General features: G+C 34.2%; 1 protein-coding gene across 5 annotated transcripts in view; it reads right to left on the reverse strand.

Annotated features, from left to right (window-relative positions):
* Rps6ka6 (ribosomal protein S6 kinase A6) overlaps positions 1 to 22420 on the reverse strand; it is a 112577-nt gene that overhangs the window by 24284 nt on the left and 65873 nt on the right. For all 5 annotated transcript variants that reach the window (XM_004669599.3, XM_045140810.1, XM_045140811.1 and 2 more), the window contains 6 exons: positions 21621 to 21727; positions 21316 to 21353; positions 18433 to 18575; positions 15081 to 15151; positions 14754 to 14842; positions 13963 to 14021 (listed from right to left, as the gene is read on the reverse strand). In XM_004669599.3, the coding sequence (XP_004669656.1) occupies positions 13963 to 14021; positions 14754 to 14842; positions 15081 to 15151; positions 18433 to 18575; positions 21316 to 21353; positions 21621 to 21727 (507 nt within the window). The remainder of the gene's footprint in view (positions 1 to 13962; positions 14022 to 14753; positions 14843 to 15080; positions 15152 to 18432; positions 18576 to 21315; positions 21354 to 21620; positions 21728 to 22420) is intronic.

Here is a 22420-nt window from a genome sequence, read left to right on the forward strand (position 1 = left end):
AAAAATAATATTCATTTAAAAGTTAGTTTCCATATGAAATATATTAAATGTTTCATTATTATTTAATAGTCTAATTTGATATACTCTATATGTTTCAAAACAGATGAGTGAGACAAGACAACAGCTGAATAAGATGCTCTGGTTCTCTTTCCCTACAGACATATCAAGTGAACAGTTATTCATGTACCAAGCTGGTTTCACATGAGGTTAAAGGCCATAGTTCTTGCTTTTTGTATCACATAACCAAAAGACTCATTGAAGAAGATAGGAAGGAAAACTATATGCTGTTTACAACAAATCCATTTCATGACTAACAAAAACACACATACAAAGTGAGGTCACAGGATAAAATGCTTCAGGCAAACTGTATAGAAAACCAAGTGCACAAGACAATACTTCTGTCAGATGAAGCCTACTTTGTGTCACAACACTAAAAAGAGAGACAAGCAGGCTTAGGCTATAAATAGCTCAGTAATACAACACCTATATATGTAGAGTGCTGAGTTTACACAGACAGACAGACAGACAGACATACACACACACACACACACACACACAAAACCAAGATCAATATACAAAGACAAAGGGGTCATTTTATAAAAAAAACAAACAAACAATTTAAAATATATATGCACTCAATATTGAGTAAAAAATCTATATATCAATGTTAACATATCTTAAGGAAGGCAGAGATATAAATACAAAAAAAAAAGTTGGGGGCTTAAAACATTCCAGTCTCAACAATGCACAGAAACACACATAGAATACTAACAAAGAATCAGCAATTAAAATGTAGCCTATACCAAATGGTCCCATCAGATATCTACAGAAAATTCCACACCCAACAGCTGCAAAATTTACATTCTCTGTAACATTCAAGATCCTCCAGGAGAGTCCATATATCACATAACATATCTCAGTAAATTTGAAAACACTAAAATCATACAAGTTTTCTTTTTTGATCATTATGTAATAAGACTGGAAAAAAATGGGATAAACTGAAAACTAAAGACATAAAATCAAGTACTTTACATTCATGCAACCAATGTTTCCTCTAGTATTGGATGCAGATACTTAGAATTTTTAATTCATGTTGCTGCAAAAAGGAAACTTAATTTTGTTTGGAAAAAAAGGAGACAGAAATGCACCAAACTAATGTCTATGGACTAGAGCAAAAAGAATACTAGAAGGGAAGCTTATACCAACCAATACCTGTATTTAGAAAGCATAAAAAATTCAAATACATGACTCATTACTATATCTTAGAGGATAGAAAAGCAATCAGACAAAGCCTAATATTAGAAGGAAATAAGTACTAAGTATCAGAATACAAGTAAATGAGAGATTACAATAGTAAACAGATTAATGAAACAAAGATAATTCTGTGAAAAATGAAACTAAAATTTTCTAGAACAAAAAATAAATAAAATCAGATATTAAAAAGGAAAAATACATCTGACATCAAAGAAATGTAATAGCTCATTAGATATTTTATGAAGTTTTATGCTAACAAATTAAAAACTATTATCCTTTTTTACTTATTTGAGAGAGAAAGAAGTGGATAAAGAGAGATAAAGGGGGGAGAGAGAGACAGACAGACAGCACCAGAGCCTCCAGCTGCTGCAAATGAACTCCAGACACATGTACCGCCTTGCGCCTCTGGCTTACGTGGGTACTGGGGAGTTGAACCTGAGTCCTTCAGCCTTGCAGGCAGGCGCTTTAACGACTAAGGCATCTCTCTAGCCCAATACCAACGAATTTCAAGTCATCCATATACCTTACTTAGGCTGAATCTTGAAGAAATAGAAAACCAGACAGATCTAAAATAAGTCACAAGACTGAATCTATAATAAAAAAGCATCCCAGTAAGGAAAAGTTCAGGATCAGAGAACTTTAATGATGACTTCTATCAAACATCTAAATAACAACAACTCTCCTTAATCTATCCAAATATAGAACGATGGATCATTATAAACATAAGGCCAACATTATTTTAAAACTAGATAAGGGCAAGACAATAAATGAAACTTGTAGAGAACATATTTGATTAATGTAAGGAGAAGAATACTAAACCAAGTACTAACAAATCAAGTTCAACAACACATTAAAAAGACTATTAAGTATATTCAGTAGAATTCATCCCTAACATGCAAGGAAGGTTGGTAATTGGAATATCAGTAACTGCCAAAACATAAAGGACAAAATCCACACAATCATCTCAATAGGTACAAGAAAGGTATTTGGTATGATTCAATATTCATTTACAATTTAGGCATAGATATATTGCCACATAACAAAGGCCACTTGTAATAAGTCAATAAATAGCATTTCAATGAGTGGAGAAAGCTGAAAATATTCTCTGTAAAATCTAGGGAAAAAACAAACAAACAAGAATGCCATATGGACCAACTTTATTCAACACAAGGCTTCAAAACCCTAGCCAGAAGATAAGGCAAGAGAAAGAAAGAAATTTTATCTAAACTGGAAAATATCAAGTGTAATAACTGGAACTGTTTGTAGATGCCATTATATACAAAATTCCAAAATACACCTCCCAAAACTATTTAAACCAATAAATGGATTAAGCAAACTTGTAGAATTCTAAGTCAATATGAAAAAAAATCAGTAGTGTAACTATAGTCTATAGAAAAGTATATGAAAACAGAAATAAAGTATTGGTGTATATGGTGGCACAGGAAACCCAACACTTGGTAGATCACAGCAGAAGAATCAACTGTTCAGAGTTATTCTTGGCTACATAGTGTGTTTGAGACTACAAGTAAACCCATGAAGCTAGAGTCTAAAAAAAGGATTGGAGAAAGGAAGGTATTTTCAATGAAGGATATGAGGAAAACAGGATTTTCCTAGAAGGAATCTACATGTGTTTCTCTCATCAGTAAATCAAATCAACCCATAAAATAGTGAAGACCTATATGAAATTAATAAGAGTATGAAACTAATAGAAGAAAATGTAGGGAAGATGCTTCTGGACAATGGAATAAGCACTGACCTTTAAGAAACCAGACAAAAGAAATAAAACCAAATATTGGTAAATGGCATTAAACTAAAAAGCTTCAGAGCAAAGAAGCCAACAAAAAAATTTAACACACAACCTATAGAAATGAATGCTTGAAAACTATACATATTACACGGGATTGCTGTCTAGGTCAAATAAACAATTCCAAAATTCAATAGCAAAAAACTGTGATTACAGATAAATATTTCTTAACAGAATATGTACACATGGCCAAGTATATGAAACATTGTCAATATCACTAATCATCAAGGAAAAGCAATTCAAAACCACAATGAGTATCACCTGACTATTATAGTGGACATTGTTAAAAAGAATGGAGATGGCAAGTGCTAGTGAAGATATGGAAAAAAAAAGATAGGGCCTTTGCACACCATTAAAGGAAAGTGAATTAGTACCCCATCATGGAAATAAATATGGAACTTTCTTAAAAAATTATATATATATTAAAAACACATCACTCATTATTTCCTCTATAGTATGTATGAGAAAAATTAATATAATAAGCATGTTGGAGAGATATATGCAATATCATATTCACGGTAGCACTATCCATGATAACAAAGATATAAAAACAACTAAATTATCCATTTACTAATAAACAGGAAGAGAAAATGTGGTACATACACATAACTGAACACACTTCTTCAACGTAAAGATAAAATGAAACATTCTCTTTGCAACAATGTGGGTCACTATGTTAAATTAACTAAGACAACTAAGATGAGCACCACATGATTTCTTTCACAAGCGGTATCTAAAAATGTTCCTACAGTTGAGATTAATGGTGGCTACCAAAGGTTCTGTAACGTAGCCGGATATTTGATTCATGTGTATTGCATTGGAATTAACTAGGAGTAACATGCACGAAATCACAGTTAAATACGAGTAAAAGCTCTGATCTGCTACTTCACAGTAGGGTAACTATACATAACAAGAAAGTACTACATATGTATCAAAAGCTAGAATAAAAGATTTTGTATTTTTAATATTAGAAATGATAAACATTTGAAGAAATATGTTGTTCATCCTGATCTTAAAATATATATATATACATGCAACAAAACATCATTTTACCCCACTAATATGTATGTTTATTGTTTTTTATAATAACTACAACTATAAAGATATAAAATTCAATATATCAAGTCCACTAATTTTTTTTTAATTTATTTATTTGAGAGCGACAGACACAGAGAGAAAGACAGATAGAGGGAGAGAGAGAGAATGGGCGCGCCAGGGCTTCCAGACTCTGCAAACGAACTCCAGACGCGTGCGCCCCCTTGTGCATCTGGCTAACGTGGGACCTGGGGAACCGAGCCTCGAACCGGGGTCCTTAGGCTTCACAGGCAAGCGCCTAACCGCTAAGCCATCTCTCCAGCCCCAAGTCCACTAATTTTTATAAGCATACTTTAAAAAAATCTCACTGTCCCATAGTGGTAAAAAACTAACAGGGGGCTGTAGATATTGCTTAGTGGTTAAGGCACTTGCCTACAAAGCCTAAGGTTCCAGGTTCAATTCCCTAGCACCCACATAAGGCAGATATACAAAGTGGCACATGCATTTGGAATTTGTTTGCCTAGGCTGGAAGCCCTGGCACTCCTGTTCTCTCAACCTGCCTCACTTTCTTTCTTTCTTTCTTTCTTTCTTTCTTTCTTTCTTTCTTTCTTTCTTTCTCTCTCTCTCAAATCAATAATAAGTACATATTTTTAAAATCTAACAGGAAGTTACTTTAGAGGACTTGTTATTTATTCTAAGATATAAATATTGAAATGATTTATGTAAGTGAAAAATAATGATAGACAGGAATGAAGAGGTTAATCAAGTTAGTTTTAGGTAAGTAGAAAAAGTTCTGGTGTGCTACTGCAGTCAAGTAACTACAGATAGCAATAATGCACTGTATTTTTTATTTTATTATTTTATTTTTAGAGAGGAGAATGAGAATTGGCATGCAAGAGCCTCAGCCACTGAAATCGAACTCCAGAGGCTTGCACCACCTAGTGAGCATGCATGACCTTGTGCTTGCCTCACCTCTGGTTTACCATATTTGTCAAAAATTTACAAACAAGAATTTGAAGTTTTACTGAAAAGAAACAATAAATGTTTAGAGATATGTAATTACACAGATGTAAAAAATTCTAAGTATATTAAAACATCACATGCAATTCCATGAATATATGTTTCATACAATTTGTGACATATGTGATTATGTTTGATTGTGAACACACTTGTGCATGTGTGTGTATACATGTGAAGATTAGAGGACAACCTTGGGTGTTGTTCCTTGGGCAAATCACCTATCCCATTTGGAGACATGTTCTTAGAGCTCACATATTAGGCTAGGATGCCTGGCCAGAAAGCACTAGGTATCTGTTTGTCTCTGCCTCCTCAGTGGTAGGATTTGAAGCACACACCCATGCCCAGCCTTTTTATGTGGGTTCTGGAAATCAAGCTCAGATCCTGACTCTTGTGAAGAAAGCAATTTATTAATTCACAAGTCACTAAATATGCATATTTTAAATTTTTATGAATTAGTTAAAATATAACGGAAGAAAAATGAACATAAATTGTTTATATGAAATAGTAATGAAGAAGATAATTTCCTTTTGTCCTGAGAAGGAGAAAAGTACTACTGGGAAAAATGAAGAGAGAATACCAAGATACCAAAATAAAATTTCTTATAGATATGATGGCGGGCAGTTTTGCAAAAAGTATGTCCACCCAATGATCATTTGGAATACTAATGCTTATGGTTTATGACATACTTTAGTTTTGGGTAGGGAGGAGAGGGCATCGAAGGGGTGGGAAACACTAACCTGGACCCAAACAGCAATAGTTTTACAATTAGAAAACAGAAGTGATTATGTATTCAAATGTGTTCTATAAGCCAGATAAAAATAATTATTTGGTCAGTGAATACAGGCTTTCTTCTTGTGCCCTAAAACTCAATCTAATTATTCCACTATTCCTTTTGAAACCTGCTGTAGTTATTTTCTCTGCAAGGCTGGGATAAAGCACCTACCGAAAGCAGCTGATAGAAGGAAAATATTTATTTTGCCTTACAGTCTGGAGGGGAAACTTCATGATGGTAGATGTAAACATGACATGAGCAGAGGCTGGACATTACCTCTGCCACACCAGGCAGAAAACAGCAGCAAGGTAATGAGCCAAGCTGTGACACAGGAGAGCTGACTATAACAAAATACCCCTAATCCCACTCCCAACAACACACTTCCTCCAGCAAGGCTCTACCTCCAAAACTGCCATCAGCTGGGGACCAACTATTCACAACAAATGAGTTTATGGGAGACATCTGATTCAAACAAGCACAAAACCTTTTTAGTATCACTGTCAGGGGTAGATATTAAAAAAAAAAAAATAACTGTTTTAGGTAGCTAGATTTGAAGCCACATCTGAGTGAGTGGATGAATATAATCAAGACAAAGTGAAGGGCCAGGGGTAAAATAGAGCCAAGCTGCTACTGACAACTCCATGACTAACCAGCATTTGCTCTGCATGCCAGCAAATTTTTCCCACAATCTAATTGGGGGCATACCTTTGCCCTCAGCACATTTGCAGCCCTCAGGGACACAGGGAACCATAAGTACTCTGTAGATAAGCCTGAAATTTCTCTACCAACCAACTGAACTACTGCTTCTGGGACACTACTTCAGCTACCAACAAATCAGCATAAATTTTCTCTGTGAGTGATCTTCAAGAATCACAAAGTGAAGACCCTGACTGGTGAAGAGCAGACTAGAGCATGGTAAGCAGGAGAGCACAACTATATCAAGTGAAGCCTGGCAACCTGAACACAACACTGCCACCCAGAGCAAACAACTCTCCCACTCTGCCACTGCCAGACTAAACTATAAATGTTCTGCTGGCATACAGAGGTACATGGGTAGGAGAATCTTCCAAATCCCTTCAAAGCATAAAATACAGAAATCCCTGTCTATGAAAATATCAATCAATAATTCACAAAGGAGTAGATTGAAAATTGTTGAGGGGGGCAAGGTATAGTACTATATGCTCAAAGAATTCTGTCTCATCTGGAAAGGAACAATGACTTAACTCATTTGAACTGATGAGACTAGCAGTCTGACCCCAACCTGTGAAATCTGATAATCCCAGAGAAGTATGAATCATATTGCAATTAAGGAGAGCAATCAGAAAACAGTGCCTTCTATTTAATGCTATACTGCTTTTTTTTTAAAAAAAAAAAAAACTTCTTTATAATTTTTAACTTTTAGATAGATTTTTGGTTTTTATTACTATTTATTAACTCTGCACATTGTTAAGCTACTGTGTTTTAACTTCTACCATACCAGGAAAGACCATGTCTCCCTTACATTTCTACATCTAGAAAAAAAATCTCATTTTGCATAGTTCTACATCTGTAATAGTCTATACATTTTATACTACTACCAATCCATGTATATTCCTTGTCACCCATACTTTGTTACCTTTTCCCTCCTTTCCCAAATCTTTCCTCATTTCACTAGTTAATGCTTTTTGCTGTTCAAGATCTGAAATGGAAGACACAGATATCCCAATAGATGAGCAAAACATTACAAAGAATATAAGCCATATTCTCAACCTCTCAGTTTTCTAAACATGAACACCAACTACAATAGGATAGGTGAAATGTTCAAGAAAGAATGCAAAGTACTACTTTAATGCAGGACAAGTGACCATATAAAATAAAATAAAATAAGTAGATGAATGAATTAAGGATATTTAGATAGGGATAGATAGGGATCCATACTTAAAACAAATAATAAGGAATCTTCAGAGATAAGCTGTAGTAAATATAAACTGGACTTAAGAAATACCTATTTAATATACCATCCAAAAAATAGGGTCCACACATATTTTTCAGCAGCACATAAAATCTCCTCCAAAAGTGACCACATCATAAACCACAAGGACAGCCTCAACAAGTATAAAAACCCCTGATAATTCCTTGTGTCCAGTAAGACTACAGTGGAATTACAGTAGAAATCAATAGAAAGTGAAACTTCAGGAACTAAATAAACATGTGGAGACTGAACAATTCAATTCTTTTTTTTTTTTGATTTGGTTTTTCAAGGTAGGGTCTCACTCTAGCTCAAGCTGATCTGGAATGCACTATGTAGTCTCAGGGTGGCCTCAAACTCTCAGCAATCCTCCTACCTCTGTCTCCCAAGTGCTGGGATTAAAGGTGTGCTCCACCACACCCAGTTAGAATTCAATTCTTAATTAACAGTGGTTCAATGAAGAAATCAAGCAGAAATTTAAATCTCCTAGTTACAAATGAAAATTATAGCACTACCAGGTTCTTTGAGATAAAGACAAGGGAGTTCCAAATTGAAAGATTATACCTGTGAGTACTCATATTAAAAATTCAGAGATATGTCAACTATATAACCTACTTATAGACTTTAAAGCTCTATAAAAACAAGAATAAATGAATCTCAAACCCAGTGTATAACAAGAAATGATGAAAATGAGGACAGAATGAAATAGAAACTAAAATATAAATACACAGAATTAATCAAAATTCTGTTCTTTGAAAATAAGACTGAAAATACCTACCCAAACTAACAAAATAAGAGAAGACACAAGTTAATCAAATTAGAAGTGTAAAAGAAGTTCTTAATCTAGTGAAATCCAAAGGTTACCAGTAAGTACTTAGAAAACTTAAGATTCCAAAAAGCGGGAAAATCTTTAAGAAATGGTTAAATTTCAAAACTAATACAACCTAAAATGACCCAATCTTCTCAGGGATAGGATGTGGGAAGAGAGGAACTTTTATTGAAAATGGGAATAAAACTGATATAGCCATTATGGAAATCAGGATGGAGGTTTCTAAAAACTGAAAACAGAATTACCATGTGACCTAGCTATACTATTCCTGGGCATATACACACAAAGGACCCTACCTTCAACAAGAGGGATATGTGGATTTTTATTGATAGAGTATTCATATTCATAATAGTAAAAAAATAGAACAAACTAGATGAACATCAACAGTTCAATAGATAATAAAATAAATGTACATATACTAATAGAATTTTATATAGCTATGAAGACAACTAAAATTATGATATTATAGGAAAATAGATGGACCTGGCAATTATTATACTAAGTGAGGTAACCCAGATTCAGAAAGATATATACAATATAGTTAATTTCATATTCAGAGCCTAGCTTTTATTGCATATGTGTGTGTGTGTGTGTGTGTGTGTGTGTGTGTGTGTGTGTGTATGTGTGTGTGTGTATGTGTCATGAAACTAGAAAAAGGGACATATGAGTGAAAAGTATTGAATAAAGGAGGGAAACAGAACTGTGGTAGTTTGAATGTGAATTGTTTCCCATACCCTGATGTGGTTGTGATTAAGCCTCATACTAGATCCCAGCTGGTGACAGTCTGGAACTTGAAGTCCTAATGGAGGAGGTATGACACTAGCGGCATACCTTGAGCATAGTTGTTTAAATCTAGTCCTTAGAATACTTCTACTCAAATTATGTGATGCACATCCTTGGCTTTACCATGCTTTCCTGCCATAATAAAACTGAAAACCATAATAAGACTGAAAACCAAAAAAGCCCTTTTCTCCCATGAGCTGCCTCTGGTTGTGTGTTTTGTCCCAGCAGTAAGTAAGTAACTGCTACAAGAACATATATGGTATTAATATAGAAAGGAGCCTAGAAGTGGATAACATGAACCATCAGGAAAGGAGCATGGGAGAAAGATCCACATCAGCAAATCATGTAGAAAAAAACAACAGGGAAAAGTAACACTTTGTATGCTAATTAAAACCTCTAAAAGCAAAACTCTAAAACCTCTATGGGCAAACTGTTAGAGCTGATAAACATTTTTAGCAACATAGTGGAATACAAAATGAATACACAGAAATCAGTAACTTTTCTATATACTAACAACAAACATGTGGAGGATGAAATTAGGAAATCTGTCCCATTCACAATTGCCTCAAAAAAAATATATATATATATATAGTACCTTGGAATAAACCAAGGAAGTGAAGGATCTCTACAATGAGAACTTTAAAACACTCAAGTGAGAAATTACAGAAGACACAAGGAAATGGCATTTCCATATACTTGGATTGGAAGAATCAATATTGTGAAAATGTCAATCTTACCAAAAAGCAATCTACACATTTAATGCAATCCCTATTAAAATTCCAAAGGCGGGGCTGGAGAGATGGCTTAGCGGTTAAGTGCTTGCCTGTAAAGCCTAAGGACCCCGGTTCGAGGCTCGGTTTCCCAGGTCCCACGTTAGCCAGATGCACAAGGGGGCGCACACATCTGGAGTTCGTTTGCAGAGGCTGGAAGCCCTGGCGTGCCCATTCTCTCTCTCTCCCTCTATCTGTCTTTCTCTCTGTGTCTGTAGCTCTCAAATAAATAAAAAATAAAATTTAAAAATTAAAAAAAAATTCCAAAGGCATTCTTCACAGAAATAGGAAAAAAAAAAAAACCCTAAAATTCATTTGGAAGCCCAAACAACCTCGAATATCCAAAATGATTTTGAGCAATAAAAAATAAGGCTGTGGTATCACTGTACCTGATTTTAAGCTATATTACAAAGCCAAAGTAACAAAAACAGCAGGGTACTGGCACAAAGACAGATATGTAGATCAATGGAACACAATAGAGGACCCAGATGTTAATCCAGGCAGCTACAGCCATCTTATTTTTGACAAAAATGTCAAAAATATTCATTGGAGAAAAGACAGCCTCTTCAACAACTAGTGCTGGGAAAACTGAATATCTATATGTAGACAGGTAAAAATAGATCCTCATCTTTCTCCATGCATAAGTGAATCAGGGACCTTAATATCAGACCTGAAACTCTGAAATTGCGAGAGGAAAAGGTAGGGGAAACCCTTCAACATGCTGGCATAGGTAATGACTTTCTGACAATAACCCCAATTGATCAGAAAATAAAACCACTAATCAACCACTGAGATCTCATGAAATTGCAAAGCTTTTGTACAGCAAAGGTCAATGTGAATAGAGCAAAGAGACAACCTACAAAATGGGAGAAAATTTTTGTCAATTACACATCTGACAGGGGATTAATATCTATAATATAGAATATACAAAGACCTCAAAAAATGAACAATAAGAAATCAAACAACCCAATTAAAAAATGGGCTATGGGACTAAATAGAGAGTGCTCATCAGAAGAAATACAGATAGTATATAAACATCTAAAAAAATTGTACTACATCATTAACCATCAGGGAAATGGAAATTAAAACTACCTTGAGATTCCATCTTTCTACTGTCAGAATGGCTACCATCAAGAAAACAAATGAAAATAAGTGTTTGCAAGGATGCGGTAAAGGGGCAGGGGGACCCTTCTACACTGTCGGTGGAAATGTAATCTGGTACAGCCATTGTGGAAATCAATGTGGAGGCGTTTGAGACAGCTAAAAATAGATTTACCATATGATCACGCTATAGCACTCCTAGGCATATAACCTAGTGACTCTTCTCACTACCTGAGAAATGCTGCACAACCATGTTTATTGCTGCTCTATTCACAATAGCTAGGAAATGGAAACAGCCTAGATGTCCATCCACAGATGAATGGATAATAAAGATGTGATACATTTATACAATGGATTTCTATTCAGTGGTAAAGAAAAATGAAATTATGAAATTTGCAGGGAAATGGATGGATCTGGGAAGGATTATACTAAATAAGGTAACCCAAGCCCACAAAGCCAAACGTTGCATGTTCTCTCTCATATGTGGATCCTAGCTACAAATGTGTAGACTTGTGAGTGAGCTGGAACCAAAAATCAGTAGGAGAGGCCCATAAGCTAGAAAAAGGCTATCGGGGAAGGAGGAGAGGGAAAGACTTAAGGGGATGGTACTGTATATATGTAAGTAGAAGAACAGATTACAGGGAGGGAAAAGGTCTAAACTAGGTCAGGGGAAGAGACTGCATAAAAGAAGGGTAGGGGGTGGGTCAATCAAAATTCAATATATTCTGAATAAGACATATGAAAATCTACTTTCTTGAATAATGGCACATCCAGATTGTTAAGAGAAAATTTTCAGTGCCAGGGTTGGACACCTTCCAGTGAGTTGTTGGCCAGGGAGGTCCCTGTTGCCTTCAAAACATTATAGGCTATTGCCAAGGCCCTTGTTTTTCCATGAGAAAGAGATGGTAAGACCCTATGGATGAAGACTTCAGATGCCTGAGCAGCAAAGTCATTGAGAAATCAAGCTGGTGCTCATTAGAAACCCTTCTCCCTGTAGAACAGCCAACTGAAAGGTGGAAAAGGCTGCACTGTATGCAGCCTAATGGGAGACAGAAGTCATCAGCTGTGAAAACAGTGGATACTGGAAGTCTTAAAATAGGCCAGCCCGGCCAAATGACTGAACAAGTACAATAGTGGCAGGTCTGCTCTGGGGAAAACCAACTGCTTTCTAATTGGACTAAAGGCCCACTTTATGGGGTGGGGGAAAATACATGCCTGGTTCTGAAACCTAATCAGAAACCTGTGGCAGGGGAGGTCATGAGCCTTAGGGGTATAAAGCCTCCTCTTGTCTGGATAAATGCATATATTACTCTCACCAAGTTGCCCTGAAAGCACTACACTTCATGTTCATATTCATATGTTAATTTTAACCTCACTTCTGGTTAGAGAAGCTTGTCTCTTCAGATGGCAATGTCCACTGGGATGACCCAAAAGGCAACATAGTGCTGAGAAAAAGAGAAAGAGGAGAGTCCAGCATTGAATCATCTCACACCCTCCAAGGTTCAGGATCCAATTCAGAAGAGGTAGCAGAAAGAATGTTAAGAGCCAAAGGAAGGGTACCACTCCTTACATACAACTGTCTGGGCAAAAATGGGCCTCTATATCCATAACTTCACAGTGCCTAGCAATACCTACACAAGACCCAATAGGAGAAAAAGTTAATGACACCAAATTAAAAGAGAGACTAATGGAGAGAAGGAGGTTATGTCATAGAGATCCGAGTTATAAAGGGGAAATTGAGGTAGGGAATATCATGGTTTGTTGTAAGTATAGAAGTTGTCAATAAAAATTTAAAACTTAATTTAGGGCTATACAGATGGCTCAGCAGTTAAGGCACTTGCTTGCAAGGCCTAACAGCCTGGGTTCAATTTCACAGTACCCACTTGTAGCCAGATGCACAGAGTTACACGTGTCTGGACTTGTTTTGCAAAGGCAGGAACCCATGTTGCCCATTCTCATTCCCATACTCTCTCTGTTTCTGCTTTCAAATAAGTAAATTTAAATCACATAACTATATATATAATATGAAGCTGTATTATAAAACAAAAAGTGAGGCTTTAGGTACAGTTTAATCATAAAACATTTGCCTAATAGATGTGAGGCTATAGGTTCAATCCCCATCATAAATAAATCAAAATTGACCTTTTCAAAGAAAGCTTGATTAGTTAAATAATCTCAATTTAAAATATTTATCCATAATTTAGTAAAATTTCTCAATGTTTCTATTTCATATTCTGTGAAAATTTAATATCTAAAAATACTTTCTATTAAATTTAATTTATTCTAATACATGACAATTAACAATTTGAAATGACATAATACCTGAGATTCTTTATTCTTTATCACCTATAACAGTCCCCTTTTCCATTTTTCTCTGTGTCTCTATCTTTCTCACACACACAAAAATAAAAATTTATATATATATAGTTTAGACAAATGGACAAGAAAAATGGCTAAGTTTACCCACATGCCTATTGCTTCAAGTAATTGCTATGGTATACAATGCCAGTAAATAAAAAATTCAGACTTAATGTAATATAAATAGAATATGCTTATTAGCATAATCCATATATTACTTTTGGCTCTTGGGTATTTCACTTATTTTAATATAAATTTATTTAATGACAAACTTATTATCCAACTTACATTCCAATCAATATTTGCAAAGAAAAGATGCTTTTTGATTTCTTCAACTCCTTCTGACCCTATAAAAATGGAAATATTGTTTAAATGTATGTTATTTTCTTCTGGCTCCAAGGCTTCTAGCAACTTTATGTTTTGTGTGGTAATTTGTTAACTGGACCTCTCACATTATCACACTGTGAAAAGCCATCGCATAATGTAGCATGACATACTAAAGGGCCTCTCAATTCAATTATGAATCATGTTCACTGTAACATTAGACAAGTAATTGTTTTCCTTAATAATTCAATTAGACCTTATATTTCTCTGCTAAACTAAAAACTACAAAGTAAAAGTAGCACTGAAGTTCTAACCCCACAACTTAATAGGATAATAGCACCACATCTGAAGCCAGGAAATGGCGACTAGGAAGTGGCCATATAATTAGCAGTTATGGAAAAGTAACTTTGAACTAATACTTTGAAGAATATTAGGAACAGAAAAATAAATATCAACAAATATCTAAAAGATCTAGTTATACATGGTAAACATCTATGAATTTTTTCAAGAGGTGGACTATGTGATATATACAATGATATTTTTTAAACAAACATTTTAATTAAATTGATTATTCTGCTTTGTTATCATGGGCATAATAGTTAACTATATATGAAATGCATATATACAAAACATACAATTCAAATATAAACATGTACCAACATTAAATTAACTTAAAATACAAAACATAATGGTACAGTTGCACTCCCAATATATATGTTATGTATTGCTATAAAAGCTATAAAAATAAATAGTACCCAATCTATTTGCTGGGTTCCTTTTGAATAACATCCTTAGAAGACTTTGTGCTTCAGCACTAAGAAATTGAGGCATTCCAAGTTTTGCTCTGAAAAAAAAGATTTTAGAAAATTTCACTTAAAATAGACATATATTTAGACTGATATAACTCAAAATGAATTTTTAGAAGTATTGTTACAGTGGCAAATAATGTTTCCTAGATGGCAGAAGAGAAAAATACAATAAACATGCTTTCTCTTGATTTTAAAAGAAAAACATTAAGTTTCTTAAAACTAAAGGTAAAGGTTTGATTTTTTTCCCAGAATAAAACAAGTATTTATACTTACTTTAATATCATATTCATAGTCTCATTTCTGTCTTTACCTTGAAATGGCAAAGTACCAGTAAGCATTTCAAACTAAAAATAAAATAAATAACCATAGTCAGTTTAGAAAATTTAATGAAATTCATTAGAAAAACTGAGAATCATACTATGTTAGTATTCAAATAATGTAGGATTCACATGACACTGGCTGAAGATCAGAAAAAACAATAGATTAGTTAAGGAAATACTTTTATTTTTTTATTTTTATTTTTTTTGGTTTTTCCAGGTAGGGTCTCACTCTACCTCAGGCTGACCTGGAATTCACTATGTAGTCTCAGGGTGGCCTTGAACTCATGACAATCCTCCTACCTCTGTCTCCCAAGTGCTGGGATTAAAGTTGTGTGCCACCACACCTGGCTTGAAATATGCTTTTTAATGCCTACTATCTCTTCAATTTGACAGACAGATAACCTGTAGCAGATGAAACCAACTGCTTTATTTTTCAGTTCTAGTTTGATAAGTTCTTGTGTGTGTGTGTATGTGTGTGTGTGTGTGTGTGTGTGTGTGTGTGTATGTATATGTATATGTATATGTATATGTATATGTATATGTATATGTATACACACACACACACACAGTATTCTTTTTAGTACCAAAGATATGAGTTTAAAGTAAATAGCCATAAAGGGAACAGAAAATATATCAGGAAAAACAGATTTAAAGAATATAGTCTAAATCTCTTCTTACTCTCCAGGAAACAAAGTAAAACAAATAAATAGGAATCAAGGAGAGAACTTTAGGTCAGGCAAAGTGGTACGTTCCTATAATCCCAAATTTTCTAGATGCTGAAACAAATGTATGACAAATTCAAGACTTTCTCGTACTACACAGTGAGTTCACGGTCAGGCTGGGCACCCTAGTGAGGCCTTACTTCAAAGTAAAATTTTAAAAAGTGCCGGGATGTAACTTAACGGTGGAGTGCATGATTATCATACAAAAACTCTGGGTTTAATGCCTGGTATCATAAAAAAAAAGATGTAGGAAAAGTGGAACAGGTAGATGCTTGCTAACCTTCTATGTCAAGTCTTTCAACTTTTCTGAGTCCTAATTCCAAAAAGCATCACCTTTCCTTTACTCTTTTCTAACTGTTCTTTGGATATGAGCCAAAATCCTAAATATTCTTGCCCTCACATTTTGGGCTTTCTCATGGTTTTCGTAATAAAATCTCATTTGCTTTACTTAGAAAAATGGAACACACACATACATATATATGTATGTGCACTAATATATTTGAAAAAGAAAAAAAATATGACATTTTCACATAAAACACAAAAATAAGGAAAGAGAATTAACTTAGAAACAAAAGATAAAATAATATATATGCCATTATTTTAAAAGAGTACGTTTAGAGATGTGAATATATCTCAGTAGTAGAGAATCTGCTAGCAAACACAAGACCTTAGTTCAATTTTGAGTTATGAGAGGGAGAACAGTTGTAAAATAAAAACCTGTTATAAGTTCATAAAAATTTCTTATACTGATATTTAAATTAAAAACTAAAATGAAGTAATTATTTTTGCCACAATCCTCTGCATATTTATTTAAACTAACAGCCTACAGTAGCTTATTCTTTTTCTTTTAATTTGCTATTGTGCCCAGATTATTCTAAATCTGCTATTCCATCTCCCTCTCTCTCAAATACAAATTCATAATAAATATTCCTCATTAGGGCCTGGAGGGTAGACATAGGAGTGGCAGATCACAAGAAATGGAATGATCATGTCTGGGAATCTTATCTCCCTTCAAAGACATGATAGGGTAGGTAGGTAGGTAGGTAGGCTGGGTGGGTAGGGTGTGTGTGTGTATGTATGTGTGTGTATTTTCTCTCCACCACCCTTCCCAATTTATCACCATTCAGGAGTTAGCCCCTAACCTATAGTTAACATATGACATACATGTAAAAAATAACTTTTACCCTTCCCTCCATTTTATCTGTATTAATATATCACCTACTCTGGCTAGTTGTCTGTTCTTTTAAGTGGCCTTAGGAGTTTCTTTTTTTTTTTTTTGATTGTTTTTATTTATTTATTTGAGAGTGACAGACAGAGAGAGAAGGAGGCAGATAGAGAATGGGCATGCCAGGGCCTCCAGCCACAGCCACTGCCACTGCAAACAAACTCCAGATGCATGTGCCCTCTTGTGCATGTGGCTTATGTGGGTCCTGGGGAATCAAGCCTTGAACCAGAGTCCCTAGGCTTCTCAGGCAAGCACTGAAGCATTAAGCCATCTCTCCAGCCCAGGAGTTTATTTTGATTAATTTAACTTAATGACTGTCTTAAAATATATTTTCTAAGCTTCCCACTTCTAGTTATTTTTTTCCATTTCTAATCCCATTTAAATAATGATGCTAATGTTATTCTTCCTGAAATAATGCACTCTCTTACTACCATCCTGTTTTAAACTATAATAATTTATAAAACCACAGATAACCACATGCAAATATTCATAGGCTTAAAGCTTTACTTACTCCACCTTCATCCTTATTCTGTACTTCTCTAGTCAAACTGGTTCCCTAAGCCTTTGCCAGTATATAGGTAATACTCTGTTTCTTGACGTGTAACTATTTCAATGTTATCTATCCTTTTGTGATTGATCCAGATTATATGAGTTCTTAGGTCAGCAAAAATGCCAAGCAATGAATTTTGAATCTTCCCCATAGGTATTTATAATAAGTAATTAATATAGGAATGTGTTACACAGTGATAATTTAGTGATAAATAGGCAAAATAGATGATCATTTTTGAGGTGCAAAATACATATGACTTAGTAACTATTCACACACCATAATACTTAACATAAATTCTATGCTTAAACTCATAAAAATTAATCTGTATTTATTAAACACCTATTAAATGCCCACTGTACTAGATAGTGAGTGAGATGAAAAGCTGTTATATGAAACAAATCCTCTCTTACAATACAATATTTCTAGGTCATGCATGAAAAAACTGGACAATAATATACATTGTGGTAAAGTAATAAATCCCATGATATCTAATAAAATTACTATATGATTATTAAACTCAAAGTGGTAAAATCTAGAATCTGCCAGACTTCTTTTCTAAATTTCAGATATGAATAGCTTATAAAACAATCCAACGATTTACCTTTTCAGTAGCAAAGTTTAAACAAATCCAAACACTAAAACCCTAATTCTTCTTATATAGTAGCTAGCCAACTGCAAGTTTGTAAATGTTAGTCATGAATGATCAGAAGAGCCTCTTTCCTAGCTAATCCTCTAAATGAAAAATGAAAATAAATGGAAATGGTGTTAATCATATACTGACATAATTAAGTGAAATAATATGACTTACCATAAGTACACCATATGACCACCAGTCAGCACTTTGAGAATGGCCTCTCCTATTTACTACTTCAGGAGCCATATACTCTACAGTACCACAAAATGAGTAGGCCTTCTTTTCTTGATCTACTGACTCCTTGCTGAGTCCAAAATCTATGAAAGTGTTATGAAAAATACAGAAAGTACTATAAGACACAAAGCAATAAACTAGGTATTTAAACAATTAATGGTGGCCTAAACTTACTCTCAAGAAAGCTACTTTGAGACCTATCTTTCATGAAAATACTTCTTAAAAGCATTTAAAAATTGCTCAGTTACATCTCTTTCTCCAAATACATGCTATCTTGTGTATACTAGAATATTATATAACACCTTTGGAAGGCTAATAATATGGACAAACTTGAAATGCTCTGGTACATAATAAAGCTAGACTTCAAAGTCTATATACTGTATGTCTATGTTCACATTACTTTGTAGAAAAGACAAGGCTACAGGGATAAGAAGCCATTCAGTTATTAATTTGAGATAAAAACAGAAATGACTTTTAATGGTGAAAACTGAAGGACTTTAGAATTACTGTATCTCTTTGCTTTGATGACAGCATTCAAGTTTGCGTAATTAACTTCTCATTCTGTATATTTTTCTTCCCTTTCTTTATATACAATACTACTGAGTTGTGTTCCATTAATGACTCAGGTATGATACAGAATACTCTATCCTCATAGACATTAGAATGGGTATGTACAACATGCCCTTTTTCAAAAATGGAAAACAAAGGATAAGCACTACATTATTCTCATAAATCAACATCAACAATTTTAGGGTCCCTCAAAACTGATTTTCAAAACATGTTCATTGTTTTCATTCAGTAAATCACTTGTTAATAATCTGTGTTATGTCATTATGCATAATGTTTAAAATGTCTTTATTTTTAGATATTTTAAGTTGAATATTCCATTTAGAAAATTTAATGTAATAAGAGGTAGTGAACTGAATATAATGCATCTTATATACAGAACACTAACCTCTTCAGTAGTCATTCCAGTGAGAACAAGGAAGAGAAATTTATTTTTCTTTTATTATGCTGCCTTGCATAGATTTGTGGGAGTCAATAAAATTCCTTTGCTATGCTATGTTTACATGTGATCTTAGCCAAAATAAGCAATTCAATAATAAAATAGATATTTAATATTAGACTTTGCTGAGCAATCAACTGACAAAAAATTACAATGATAAAACTAGCTACTAGATTATGTTATACAGTAGATATTTCCAAAACATTAATTAAAAAATAAAATGTACAAATCCATTATGTTCAGCAATGGCTGTGAGAGGCCTCATTTCATATTTTGCAACTTTAAGTGACTTACTTATAAGTATTTAAATTTTTAAAAGGATGCCTAGAAAGTGATCATTTAATGAGTATTTATTATAAAGTAAAAAACCTGAAAGTAACAAACTTATATAGAGAAAGAACAGACAATTTGTTTCAGTAAGTCAGGGTAAGGTAAAGGGAGACAGCTAATATTTCAAATGTGATAAGTACATATAATAAGTCTGTTTTTCTCTAGTGAGGTGTGGTGACACACACCTTTTTTTTTAAATTTTTATTTATTTATTTGAGAGCGACAGACACAGAGAGAAAGACAGACAGAGGGAGAGAGAGAGAATGGGCGCGCCAGGGCTTCCAGCCTCTGCAAACGAACTCCAGACACGTGCGCCCCTTTGTGCATCTGGCTAACGTGGGACCTGGGGAACCGAGCCTCGAACCGGGATCCTTAGGCTTCACAGGCAAGCGCTTAACCGCTAAGCCATCTCTCCAGCCCATAAGTCTGTTTTTCTAGACTCAAACTAAGAATTAGTAATTTTACCTGGACTACTAAATGTGAATTTTATTTTTTGTTTTCTTGAGGTAGGGTCTCATTCTAGCCTAGGCTGACCTGGAATTCACTCTGTAGTCTCAGGGTGGCCTAGACCTCATGGCTTTCCTTTTCCCTCTGCCTCCCAAGTACTGGGATTAAAATGCTGGCTTAAATGTGATTTATAATTAGCACAGTGGTTCTACTATATAATTTTAAAATTATAATCAGTATACATAAAACTATACACTATTGGGCAAGAAAGATGGCTTAGCGGTTAACATGCTTGCCTGCAAAGCCAAAGGACAAAGGCTCAATTGCCTAGGACACAAGTAAGCCAGAAGCACAAGGTAGCACATGTGTCTGAAGTTCACCCATTCTCTCCCTTTCTCCCCCTCCTTCCCTCTCTCTCTCAAATAAATAATTAAATAAATAATAAAAACTATATTATCTTTAAATAACTTTAGTTCATTTATAAAATAATACAGGGCTGGAGAGATGGTTTAGCACTTAAGGCATTTGCTTGCAAAGCCAAAGGACCTGGGTTCGATTCCACAGGACTCACATAAGCCAGATGCACAAGGTGGTACATGTGTCTGGAGTTCATTTCTAGTGGCTAGAGGCCTTGACACATCCAATCTTTCTCTTTCCCTCTCTCTCTCTCTCTCTCTCTCTCTCTCTCTCTCTCTCTCACACACACACACACACACATAGACACACACTGTCTCTCTCTCTCTCTCTCCAATAAATAAATAAATACATTTTAAAAAGAAATACAAATCAAAAGCCAGGCGTGGTGGTACACGCCTTTAATCCCAGCACTCGGAGGCAGAGGTAGGTGGATCGCCATGAGTTCAAGGCCACCCTGAAATTACATAGTGAATTCCAGGTCAGCTCTGGATAGAGTGAGACCCTAGTTTGAAAAAAAAGAATACAAATCAAATTTAGAAACTGGAAAATACAGACAGACAAATATATATTAGAATAATAAAATTCCACTCAATGGACTTATAAGTATATAAAAATATGCATACCTGTTAACTTGATATGTCCTATTTCATCAAGCAAAATGCTATAAAACAAAATTTATATTAGATAAGAATATATATATGATAATCATAAACTATAAAAGGCCACTATTAGATGTATCATTAAGATTTCAAATTGTTAATCAAGTTATTAAAATTAAAGTATGCCTCATGAAGATTACATTACAAGTTTTATATAATTATATAATTCATTTAAAATTTCATAAATATACATATCTATCTATCTATATATATATATCAACAATTCAATTCAAGAGAACAAGGACAGTTGAGGAAAAGAATAGCTTTACTTTTCTGGTTTCAGGTCTCTATATACAATTCCTAATCGATGCAGATGATCCAAAGCAAGGGCCAGTTCTGCAAGGTAGAACTTCACATCTTCCTCTGTAAAGAGAACCTAAAATACAATAGAAATTTACCACTTGATCTGGTCTTCTAATATTAAGTTTTAATTTACTTTTCAAAAACCAGTAGGATGACAAATCTGGGCAAATAACAAGAAAATAAGCCTAGTTATATCATTTGATTGCCATAGTTACTGGATATATCAAGTATTTCTAAACAAGTAACATTAATTTCTTTAACAATCTTTCTTTAAATAATCTCAGCCATTTTAACATAATTTTTTTTGAAACACATGCATTGCAAAAATTTTGACTTTTACAATTATCTGGTCTCATAATTCCAATATTAATTTAAATACTCTCCTTTGGCATAATGAATTTACTCACATTTTTGCAAGTATGTACAATATTTTAATACTGGTAATTAATTCATTTCTACTATTCTCTATCATTATCTACTGCCATTTCTCAATAATTTCATATTTTCATCTCTACTATCAAGAAGTTTCTAATATACCACTGAAAGATGTTAAGTTAGTAGCCATTATATGATAATTCTAAGCTCAACTCTTATGTGCGGAGCTCCCATCTTCTTCTTTATGTTTAAGAGTATAATTGCAATATACCTCACAATATTTCTGACCTACGGAATAGAAATGTTGTGACAAAATAAAAAGCATTCCACACTTGAAATCAGAATTAGTAGTGTACTATCAGAAATTTCACATAGACGTTTGGGCCCTGTT

The sequence above is a fragment of the Jaculus jaculus genome, chromosome X (assembly GCF_020740685.1).
Source record: "Jaculus jaculus isolate mJacJac1 chromosome X, mJacJac1.mat.Y.cur, whole genome shotgun sequence".
NCBI lineage: Eukaryota > Metazoa > Chordata > Mammalia > Rodentia > Dipodidae > Jaculus > Jaculus jaculus.